Source organism: Melospiza melodia, chromosome 1 (genome assembly GCF_035770615.1).
Source record: "Melospiza melodia melodia isolate bMelMel2 chromosome 1, bMelMel2.pri, whole genome shotgun sequence".
NCBI classification, from domain to species: domain Eukaryota; kingdom Metazoa; phylum Chordata; class Aves; order Passeriformes; family Passerellidae; genus Melospiza; species Melospiza melodia.
Genome location: NC_086194.1, coordinates 81,258,626 through 81,271,181, shown reverse-complemented (window position 1 = coordinate 81,271,181; position 12,556 = coordinate 81,258,626). Strand labels below are relative to the sequence as shown.

The 12,556-nt window shown below is 39.1% G+C and overlaps 1 protein-coding gene across 2 annotated transcripts in view; it reads right to left on the bottom strand.

Moving 5' to 3' along the window:
• The window catches only part of KIAA0319 (KIAA0319 ortholog), a 55,367-nt gene continuing 42,811 nt past the window's right edge, over nt 1-12,556 (bottom strand). For both annotated transcript variants that reach the window (XM_063159632.1, XM_063159639.1), the window contains 7 exons: nt 11,598-11,736; nt 10,275-10,434; nt 8,821-8,963; nt 7,728-7,850; nt 6,669-6,759; nt 5,029-5,120; nt 1-4,174 (listed from right to left, as the gene is read on the bottom strand). In XM_063159632.1, the coding sequence (XP_063015702.1) occupies nt 3,996-4,174; nt 5,029-5,120; nt 6,669-6,759; nt 7,728-7,850; nt 8,821-8,963; nt 10,275-10,434; nt 11,598-11,736 (927 nt within the window). In that variant the 3' untranslated portion in view covers nt 1-3,995. The remainder of the gene's footprint in view (nt 4,175-5,028; nt 5,121-6,668; nt 6,760-7,727; nt 7,851-8,820; nt 8,964-10,274; nt 10,435-11,597; nt 11,737-12,556) is intronic.

Here is a 12,556-nt window from a genome sequence, read left to right as displayed (position 1 = left end):
GACACTTGAACAGCACTTTTATCTGATGCATCTGATAGAGGGAGAGTAAAATTGTTTACTAAAAGGACAGAGTTGATAATCTATTCTTACACACAAAACAAGAATAACCTTTTTCACCTATGTAAATAAACAATTGTCTGTAATTAGACATATTGCATTTTGCTTTGTTTTTTCTACTTAATATGGCAGGTTGAACCACAGGACAGAGAACTTGGATGTGGATCTCAACAGATTTGCCAAGGTAAACTTTCTTCCATACTGCAGTATGATTCTAGTTAGGAAAATAAAATCCACAAGACAATTAAATTACCTGTTCACAGCCATGGCAGTTTCATGCTGTGTATGTACTGCATGGAATACTACAATTGGATACTGAACCTGTTTAATACTTGGGAAGCTTTCTTCCAAAATGCAAACAAAGGCAGTCCTTTTACATAGCCCTTGTGCATGTAAAATCAAGATGCAAATGAAAATCCAGTGCTTACACTTCAAGGCAATGAGGCACTGCCTGCCTTCAACAAGAGGCAGTATCTTAGCAGTGCCAAACTGAATTATTCTTTATTTTCAGTAGACTCTGAGCCACAAAAGACAAGCTCTATCTGGTCTCCTCTGCTTTTCAGTGCAGATGAGTCTTTTGGGAATTTTACAAATCAGCTGCCAGTACTCTTTCTGTATGTGAAGGAAAACAGTGTGCAGAAGTAAACATGAGGACTGAGAACCTGCTTGGAATCTATAATAACCTGAAACAAAGGGTTAGAATCCAAACTCTGCCATTGTGTTTGCATTACAGCCAGTTTTCTGACCCTTCATTCAAGGCATGAACTGACATTCTGCAAGAAAGCAGTAGTTCTAGAAGTAACAATTATACTGAATCAAGATACAATGCTTGCTTACATATTTAATATGTGCAAGTGCCACATATTAAAAGCAAGCCTGCTCTTATGGTAAGAGGAATAACTTCTTTCAAGCAGATGGAATAATCAAACTAGAATCAGAAGCAGCTGAGAAATGTAATCTATATTCAACTTTGAAAACACAGCTAAAATACTGTTAGCAATAAAGACGTTAAAGTACTATCAGAGAACTGAATTTGCCAAGCAACTTCCACTTGCTAGGGCCTTATACAATGAGAAACTGGTCTAAATATTTCTTATTTGTTAGAGTGAGAAACACTTAGCCAAATCATGCATATGTTCTCATGGCCCATGAACTTACCAGAGATCCAAAGGATCTGGGCCCACCAGTGTGCATCAGTGGGCAGGGGAATAGTCCTGGAGGAAATTCTGCAGCATTAAGGAATGCAGGTTTATGATTCCTGGAGTTGTTTACTAGAGAAACAATTCTTCATTTTGGTGGGGTTTGTATGTTTGTTTGTTTGTTGGTTTTTTTAAAGATATTTTAATACCTTCAAAGAAGAATATCCTAGGTTTCAGCAGTGGCTTTAAAAACATAAAATAAACCCAAAAGACATAAGTCACTAATTTTACAAAACTGACAGATGCTGCAGACTGCACTGACATGTCCTAGAAGGTAAGCTTACAGATAAAGGCACACTGGAGACAGGATTTAGCAGAAGCATCAATGGCAGCACAGCACGTACAAACTTGAAATTATTTAGGCAACTTATTTCCTTGTTTAAAAACACATGTTTTCAAGAGAATAATTCCTGCTAGAACATTCTGTCTAGTTGTTCATAATGGATTAAGCCCAACATTTGGATTTCAAAGGACAGAAATAAATTACTGTTTTGAGTGGGCTTTAAGTTTTTTCAGGAATGCTTTAAAATTAACACTGCTTTTATTATGTTAACACATCTGGAGCAGGAACTGAATGACATCAGAAGCTGACCTTGCTTTTGTTGACCAAGATACTTAAAAATATATATACACATACACACTCACACTCTCAAGAAGAGGGAGAGTGTGAGAAAGTAGATTTGTTTCAAGAAATAGCCTAAACCCCCCATACACAGAGCTGAAACTTGGTTTCTGAATAAAGCAAATCATACCATTCCTACTGCACTCCTTATGGAAAAAAACATAGAGAACACCTGTATTAGCCCTTTTTAGCTCTTCACAGCCTCTCCCACCACAATGACTCCTGCAGCCACACAAAGATCTCCAGAAAAATGCAGGGCTGGACACAGGGTAAATACTCCTCAGTGCTGAATTAGTAGCCTTAGGGACTGTTGCTGACTGCACTTGATAATCAAAAGTATGAAACAAGTGATGAGCATGCTATGTTGCTGCACCTTCTGACCACTGATTTCTTCCAGCCTAGACAGTTCTGAGTGTTGCCCAAGTCCATTAACAAGAGAAGCACAGAAGCCACAGCTACTCTGTGTCAGACTTCAAAGAAAGGATGGAGAAAGCCCCAAAATCCTCAACTACATTATTCTTCATGATGGAAATGGGCTATGTACCCTCCCTGACCCTTCTAACTGCTCTCCTTGATCTCTATACTGCTCCAGCCTCTGATAACAGGTTCTCTACCACTGGATTAAAAACATCCCAAACAACAAAACAAATCCCCAAAACATTAAAAAAAAAAAACCCTCTTCAAAAATGCTCCCAGAGGAATGCTTTCTCCATCAAAACACATCTTCCTCCATCGCAGCCCTAGACTTCAGTACATCAGTAGAGCACCTCCAGGAGAAGCTGATGTCATGGCTAAACAGTACCACTGATACAGATGCTCCCACAAGTGAGGCCTGTGTATAAAAGTCAGGTCTTTAGTTAGGGATTTCAAAAGCAGTATTGGGGACATGATTTCAAAGCCTAACAAGCAGACTGTGAAGAAATTACCCAGACTGTGAACAAGAATGTCATATCTGCAATACACCTACCCTTGCCAAAGACCAAAAAGGATCTCTTTAGGCCAATACATCCAGTCACTCAAGAGCAAGAGAGAAAAAAGTCAAACAATCTCATGTTCAAGCTAAAACATTGCTCAATACCAATTACCACGACAATGAAAATACAATGAACCTCCTGCTCCACACAGGGTATTTGCCACAAACATTTCACTGCAGGAGTGCCCAGCACATCCTTTAATTGGGCACTTGATGCTGACGGATGGAAACTCACCTCAGCTGAGCATTCTGTCTTAAAAGGTCCAGAGCTCCTCAAAGCGATCTAAAAAGATTGTTTGGGATGCTCAAAATGCTTCTCAAGGTGCATCACACCAAGTCCTTCCTGCTACAGTTTCCTGGATGGACATGGCAGAGTTAAAGCAATTTGATCATTACAGAAGCAACCTAAGGCTGGATTTCCCTGCCGACATCACACCTCCTATGTGAATACAGGGAACATTGCATCCTACAGGAGACATACAGGATGTACCATGTTACATTACAGCTGATCCAGTGCAACTGCCCCAGTTTTTAACTTTCTCTGAAAACAAGAATGTTTTCACCCAATGAACACTACCCTACCCAATGAGCACTATCGTAGTAAAAGAAGTCCCAAAATACAGATGGATAAAGACAATGCACTAAAAATGCCCTTTGTGTTTCCATCCTAAACTAAAAATTAAGATGGAGCCTGTGTCCACATATTGCTCTCTATAATTGTAAGGAACTTCATCTATATTGGCTTTTGCTGTTGTAAATCACACCACTTCTCAAAGAGAGCATTAGGAGCAGATATGAATCTGTATGCCGTTGTTAGTTACCATAGTTTGTAGCAGAACAGCCCTGGCTAGTTTTGTAGCAGTGATACAGAAAAAAAGGCCTTCTGAAGTTCAAACATTCAGCACAGAACATGCAAGAAATAAGATGTGCATTTTCTTGTTCCTATAATGGTGACAAGAGGAGTTAGCTGACCATCTAATCCTTTCTCCCTCCTTCTGCCTTCCCCTACCTGTGCTAAAAATTTACCCTTTAATCTGCAATTAGTTGATATTTTAGGATGATTTTGGTTCTGGAAAAACAGAAGTGGGCCAACATGTTTCAGATGTGTCACACCAGTGTGTTCTGTGCTTTTACCCTCATGCAGTTATCTGTCTTTGGAGCTGTAGTTGAAGGAAACTCCATTTCTGACGGACCCATTTATAAGTGTTCTAGAATTCTCTCTTTCAATCTTTTCTCTGCTGAAGATAGTGTCCTGATCACTGTCAAACTCTGACTCAGAGACCATCAGACTGGAGTTGTGTTCTGTACTTCTGTGTTTTATGCCTGACAATAAAAAAGCAAAACAAACTCATTAGAAAGACTTGGATTTTTAGTAGCATATTACCATGTTCTCGCCTGCTGTGATATGAAAGGTAAGTGAAAACATTCCCTGAAGTGCAATGTAACAGCACACACCAATACAAAAACTGACTTTAGAAGTATCATATACCATTTCAGATACTTTTATGACTTCATTGCAGGCCCATCAGTTTACAACTCTGAAATGTGAATATAAGTATTTAAATTTAAATGTAGTTGAACAACTAGATTATCTTAGTACACAACCAATATATTATTAATATCTTGAATCTGGAATCAATCCGTCCACTCAATGACCTTATTAACATGAGTGGCAATGAAAGGTCAAGATTTCTACAAAAACATTATCTCTGTCTGTCTAGGACAGCAATTTCTCTGAATGATTTTGCTTCCTTGGATTCCAACATTTCCCTTGCTAAAAACGGAAAGTCAGGTAAATTAAAAGACATGTAAACAGCAGCTGAAATCTACTGATGTCCAACAGGGCACTGATGGGTCAGGAGGGAACTGCTGTGCAGCCACAAAACCAGCTCCAAATTAAAGCATGTGCTGAGGAGGAAGGCTTACATGGAGAAAATCTGTGGGGCAAATTAATTTTCTAAATTAAGATAAACTCTGAAGCTCAGAGCAGAAGCCGAGCCCAAGGCTTTATTAAAGGAATTAACTGATTCTCCCCCAGCCACTTCACTGTCTGCTTGTCTCTGCCATTCCCAAACTTGTAGGCCTGCTTCTGGGCTCCTCCTGCCTACAGGTATCAATATAGATCCACTGGCTGCTCACCTGGTGGGTGAGCTCCCGGGCTGCCAAACAGCACTTACCATATTTGGGCCGTAGCTCCATCCTCTCCTGTTCATCTATGTTATCCAGGATGGTATATTTTGTTTTCTTTCTTATCTTTGTCCTCTTGCGGCTAAAAAGATAGTAACCAAAAAGACATTTAATTCTCATGTGCACACATAAATCTGCCCCCCACTTCCTTTTCATATACATACCCCAATATACAGATATATAACGAAAAATAAAATACTGTATTTTCTCACCTCCACTTAAAAATATTGCTAGTTTATCCCTGAGTAAGGCAGTTGTACAATATGGACAAGACAGTATAGCTAATTTTCACTGATATAAAAAGATGAAGAAAGCAAGGCAGATTGATTTGCTCTCCTAAGCCACAGTTTGTTCAATTTCAGCATAGCAACTACAAACATGGTAGATGAATATTCATGTGCCCCACAGTTCACAGTGGAGAAGCTACCTTACTGCTCAGCCAGCATTACAGCAACAGCCAGCCTTGGCCTCCCCTCCATGATCTTCTGTAGAATTCATCTGGCAACTCAAAGTTTTTAAAAACTCCAAATCTCCAGCCAAATCTTGAGTCTACACTGTCTTTTTCATGGGGTTTCCACAAGGCAAAGGGAATCTCTTGACATTCTGTCCCATGCTGTAATTCCCTCCTCTTTTTCACATGGATCTGTATCAACCAGCCCTCACTCTCAGGCACAAGCCATATGAGGGCAAAGGACAGAAGCAGCTGAACTTAAAAAAAAATCCCACAAATAATCATCCAATATGCACAAGCCTGTGAGGCTCCACCCCACACTGTGGGAGTGGAATGGGACACACTTCACTATTTAAAGTTTTCTATTTACAGCGCTGTTCCTTGAACCATAAAAAATAAAATTGGTATCAACTCCTACACATCCTTTACATACTGCAAAGACACCCTAGAAAAAGATGAAAACCCAGAAAGATTGTGATGGCATTTTATTTTTGCTAACACCTGAACAAGCTATCTATTTGCTGAGCTGTTTGAGCTGCAGCAAAAACACTTGCTCTAGTGACAGAACTTGCAGGGGCTTGTCACTTGAAAGAGAATTTCTTATCAGCTCACTAGGAAAGACTGGAGGGGAGGCAGGGAGGGAAACAACATTCAGTAGTATGAATGCTCCTGTGTAAGGAAAGATGAAGCAAGAAGTCTGCATGACTGAGATCACTAGAGTACTCCTTGCCTGTAAGCCACACGTAGCCTGGGCACCCACCCTTCTCGTCCAAAGCCTAAAACAGACTGGGAGCAGATCCTTTCCCATGGCCTAGAACATTCCTACATCAGTGACCTTCAGGATGTGCCTTTTATTTTTTTAGCATGGAGTACCTGCAGGGCTCAGTAGGAGACTGAAGATCTGCAGTATACTCTCAGCATTTTAACATCAATTATCACTTAATATGAAGGATACTGCAACATCAACTTTTTGGTTTTCATAATGCAGAAGAGCACAGACACACAAATGGATACTCCTTTTTTTCAAAAGAAGGATGTGTCTACAGAAACAGCTACAGGAAGCTCCTCACATGTCCAAAATGAGGTCAGGGGTTTAGTGCTATGGACTGGACTAAAATGTGGCAGTTGTGTGCAATTTTATTTTGTGTACCCCATCAAAAAGAAACACAAATCATGTACCTTTTACAGCAGCAGATGCAGAACCAGGCAAGCCCTACCATGACCACAATGAAAATAAAAACAGATACAGTCACATAGAGTATACTCCACTCTGAAAAAAGAAACACAACAGGGCTTTATAAGGTCATGTGAGTAGAATAATTTCTAATACAACTCCATTAAAATAATCAATCCTGAGGAATGGGGAGTGACAAAAGGAATGTAGGAAAACTCAGCACCAACATATTCTTAGATGAATCCCTAAAAATCTTTAAGTTTTAAGATTAGAAGTGCACATTATATATACTATTAGATATCAGATACTCTAAAATCACTTTCACCACCTCAAGATATCTGAAGTCTGTGTGGGAACTGACAGTCCTGCAAAGGGTCATGGTTATCACCTCAGTTATCATTCCCTAACTAAAATAAAAAGAGGTGCTTTGGGTCTGGCACTTTAGTAGTGCTTCATAAGAGGAGCTGATTAGATGTAGATCCTTCTAGCGCCAAATTTATATTTATAAATCCAGGTAAACAGGACAGGATATAGAGAGATGTGCAATTTGAACTCCAACATGTGTATACTCACAGTTGTCAGTGTTATCAGGTTCTAAAGGTCAGTATTGGTCAGTCTGGAAGACTGATGTCTTCTTTGCTTACATCAGATCATATTCTGGCACAGAAGCATCAATCACCCAGTCAGAGAAATTGAAATAATTGCCTCTTTTCCAGCTTTGCAACAGTGGTACCCAAAAGCTTTGCAATGCCCATGTTATTCAACAAATCCTCCAACTGGCCCCAAATTGTTGCAAAATCTCCCTCTCGTTACCAAGTTTTCACATTATTTATTCAAATAGTGATTCTCTTCAAAATTTAGGCTACTACTGTCAAGATATCATTTCAAGAAATTATTCAAATATCTTTCTATAGAAAGGTATTGTTAGGCTGGAAAACACAGACTCTTTTAGTCTCCCCTCAGCATCTACCTCTTAAGTATTCCCCATTCTGAGAACAAATAATTAACAGTCTCACATGACAACAAGTTACTCTTGAAAGACATCCCACAACACCCAAACTCACCACAATTACTCTCTCCACCACTGAGATAACGATGAATCAAGTTTTCCATCCACAGCTGGTAGCAAATGCAGCGCTTTGTTATGGGGTCACAGTGCCCATGTCCAGAGCATTTCAAAAGACAGGCTAAGAACAGAACCAAACACAGGGTCTGTTGTGTAAATGGACAACTTTTCATACATCCTCTTAATGTTAGACTAGATTGCTAGTAAAGCATCTGGCTCATAACACTGTGATATGTTTTGAAACTCCCCTTCCTTTGGGGTTATGTGTCAAATAGATCTACAGAGTAGCAGACTGCTGGCTGTGTGAACAAAGTATGTGATCAGAGTATATTTATAACAGAACAACAACCTTTTCACCCAGTAAATAAAGACAGAATTTACTGCACAATCAGTGACTATTTTATCACCAGAGCTTGCTTACTTTGTTTGTACTTGAATTGTTGCGTCCTGATTTTAAATTATGGAGAAGTTATGTCTGTAATACCTAAGGATCATAAAGGGTTGACATTACTAGTGTAGTTTAAAATAAGCTTAGAAGTTCAAGCATTTTTTGGGGCAAAATAAAGAGTTCATTTTAGGAAACCCCAGTGGCCTGTGTATATTGCAAAGATTAGAAGACCAGGTGGTAACACAGCTATCATCCATTTTGCCTAATACAGGCAGACAAGAACAAGTTAGATTACAAGCCTGTTTACTGTAAAAGCCCTGAAGGAAGCATAGACATGAAACATATCTACTTTATGGCTATATTAAGTTTTGCACATCTTGTAAGAAAAGGTATCTTTATGCTCATATCCTCATTATCCTATACCTTTAAGGTATTTTTATCCTCATTCCACAGGCCTTCCTAATGCAGACCAGATTAAGATGTGCCTGCTGATACCGATGGCATCTTTTAAGAGTGACTGACACCAGTCTACCTACTACAAATCATGAAGCATTTTAAGTATTTTCCTCAACATCATCTTTTGTAAAGCTACCAAGCCCAGACACCAGATGGCAGCCAGAAAGACTTCATGCAGTGTTTCCAGGTGCTGTGTTAGCCAAATGTCTGCAAAGTTCTGAGATGGGCAAGCACAATCAAAACATACCAGCCGTGTCCACTCGCAGGACTTTAAAAAGCAGGAAGTCAGCCTTCTGTTTCAAAAGCTGCACGTGCAGAGTCCGTGAGACATCTGACGCCTTGATCACCGTGGAAGGATGCCCGTTCTGCACGTAGAACACAACTGCAGTGCTGCAGAAAGAACAGCTAAAGTCAGGACTGCTGTCACAGACCACTTTTGCCATGCATTTAGCAATAAAGTCTAAAGGCATATCACATTTAGTCTCTTTTGCTTCTGGAAAGCCAACATCACTACTGATAAAGATTAGGGAACTCTGTCTGTGGAGCCCTGAACTGATCTTCATTCTGAGCTGGGAACACGAGCAATTCTTGGGATGCTCAGTTTCACAGATGATAGAGAATGATAACAGCAAATATAATTCCCTCCTTGGTCTTCCTGACCTTTAAGTATGTATACATTTGCTTTCTCCACTGTCATATAAAGCCTGTCACAAAACACTCTGAAGCAATTTCACTAAATTTAGGAAACTGAATTTAATAGGAGAAAATGCTCAGAAGGAAGGCATCTAGAGAACTTAATGTGGAAGCCCTCCTGCCCTGTCATCCACAACTTGTAAGTTGGGTGGTGTTGATCTCACCCTGTATCAGACATTTCAGGGAACATTTTAATTTGAATTTGAACAATTTAATTTGAAAAGCTGTGATAAAAAATACCATAGGTATAAATGGTAGACTTTCCACACTGTGTTTTTAAATTTTAAGAAGCTCCCCAAAAGCTAAACAAACATCAAAATGGGTTTTAAATTACTAAGCGGTTGACAACAAGTAATTTAAAGCTAACTCATGTAAATAGGTTCTACCAATCATGCTGGGAAGTTTCTCAGGGTACACACAGCCATCTCTAGCATTCTACACCAACTGCAGGGACTATTTCTTCTTCACGGTGAAATACCACATTTAAGAGAATCCACTGTGGAGTTTTCTGTGCAAAAAATGGATTTTCACCACCAGTTACCTGGGAAAATGTTTATAAAATATTAAGAATATCAAAACCATGGAGAAGAAGTAGAAAAAAAAGGGGAAATAAAATAGGTTTGATTAAACAGAGCTGGAACATTACTTTGAAATACAATAAATGCTTCACTGTGAGAAAGTCTGTTTATCTCACTCCATCCAACATTTGGAAAAAACAGCAGCACTGTATGGAACAAAGACACTGAAATATGCATGCATTTTCTTTAAAGGAAAAAGAAAAAAATTGTACAGAAGAAATGGGATTTTTTTTTAAAACAAAACAGTCTACAGAGTTTACTTCATCAATTTTCTACCTTCTACCAAGAAATTCACCTTTTACAGTATATTCTGTTGAGAAGTATAGCATTTTTTGTCATCTTAGGAAAGATTATTTTGCAACTAATTATGAGCAGTGAGAGAGGCAAAGTAAATCACAAGTCTTTCTGGCACAACAGGACATCTTTGTACCTTATATCCGAGTAGGCTTGTATCTTCTGAACTTTGATATCTGAATCCAAAACATTCAGCAGCACAGCCAACTGTCTCACCAGAGTGTCCTTCTGCTGCTCACTTAGTTGTCCCACTCCAACCTGCAGGATCAGCTCCACCAGACCATTCCTTTTGGGATCTGACAGAAGAAGAACATGCTATTCCTTCAGAGCCTGGCAAGTATTTTAGTACCGACATGCAGTACTTGAAAGTATTTATTAACACTATAGTTTTCTGCATAGGACCCTGTCACTGATAAGCCAACTTTTTTGTGTTTTTAGAGAAGTACTCAGCTTATTTTTTCACATTATCTATGAAACAAATCTGCTGGGTCCTAAAATAGTAACCCATCTTATCAATAGAAATAAAGTACTTCAGGGTGAACTTCCAGCATTTACACATTTCTGTGCAGAAGAGCAACTTCTGCTCTCCTAAATGCTGCCTTCTTAAAGTCAGAGGTAAGCACTAGATGAGTCCAATTACCAAGTTCCCTGCTAGTAATCTACTGCTGACAACTCAGGAAAAGGGAGCCAAAGATGGACTTGTATTGTAGCATGCAAGACAGTGAACAAGTCTAAATGAAGATGGTAAATTTGAGAAATATCAGGTATGTTTACCCTGCCTACCCTTACAAACTGAGTTTTCTGTTATATGGTGCTTGAACTTCTAGAGTGCCTTGCAAACAAAACAAACTTCACAGATATCTCATGAGAATCAGAATCCAATTACTATGACTACATTATCATTGCCCAGAAGCCAGATAAACAAGGTCTCTCTGACAGACCCAAGATTTCAGACTCTATTCCTGAGACTTCAACTTCCATCCTTTAGCTATTTCACCTGCAATTACAACCCCCTGAAATTATTTGAGGAATTTTTTGGTCTTTCAGGATGAAAGGAGAAAAACAAACAAAGCCACACTTTCAACCATCAAACAGCAGCATTTGTACTTAAATTCAGTGGTCATCTCCCATCTCTTTCTATTGACCAATCGAATTAACAACCAGAAAAAGAAACAACCTATAATTAATGAGAAGCAACAAAATCCTAATGAAAATATTAACTAGTAAGTATAATTTTTATTTATTTATGGTACTAACTGTGGCAACTGTAGCAGTTAAGAATCCTTATGTCACCTTTTAACACACTTGGGCCTGGTCACAGAAGAGTAAGAAGGCAGAAAGAGAGAGACCTGTTTGCTCTATGTTTTAACTTGAGAGATTCTCATCAACATCTGAACAAATAAGTGGAGAACAAAGATGTGGTATTCACAACATGTCGATGACCTTTTAATTGTCATACCAGGCCGCACTTCAACAGTTGCTGAATCAACATCTGAGTCTCCCTTAGCATCTGTCACCTTCAAGTGGAAAATATAGGTTCCTTCCACAAGGTTAGTTAGCTGCAGTACTGCCTCGTGGTCAGAGCCATGGATCACATCCTGTAAAAACAAGGTCCAGAATAGTTACACCCTCCGAGAAAGATTTCATTTGCAGTTTTCATTATCAAGTCAGCTATCTGGTATGATGCTGGGTGCTCTTGCTTTGACTTTTGGGACAAATGTGACCTATCCACAGTTTGGAGCAGAGTAATGAAATTTGGAAGCGACCAAATTTCATGGTCTGCACACTGTGGATATTTTCACTAAAAACACCCAAAGAGAGAACAGTTGACAATCTGAAGAACTCATCTTCTTCAAAATCCAAGACAGTTACATTATTATTTCTCAATTTTAATTGAGTATCCTTAGTTCTGCTTCCTTAACTCCTAATTTCTTCTCCTTGGAGTTCATGCATTTTCAACTATCAACTCTACCAGCTATATTTAAGCTAAACCTCTTCAATTCATACAGCCTCCTGTGAATTGCTTCTAGAAGTTTTTTTTATGGCTTTGCTTCTTCTCCTCTCCCAGTACTTGCTCATTTACTGATCTTGCTGATCTTCCTGAGACCAAAGAGCTGTCCAGAAAACTTTTTGCAAATAGGGAAAAAATTATCCCAGTTTTATAAGCTGACACTAACTGAAGTTTTTCCTCAGGTATTTCTGCTGTTTGCCCCACTCAGGGAGCAGAATCCCCTGCCATAATGCCCCAGGCTTATAATCTGCCTGGGAAGGTGCCTATACATATAATGCCAAACACTATTTTTACCTTAAACTTTACCTTGCGTGCTACCAGGCAGGATTCCTCAAACTTTATTGGTACTTGCTCTCTCAGACCCTTCCTCCTTTGGAATATCTGGATTTCAGATTTTATTTTTCCCT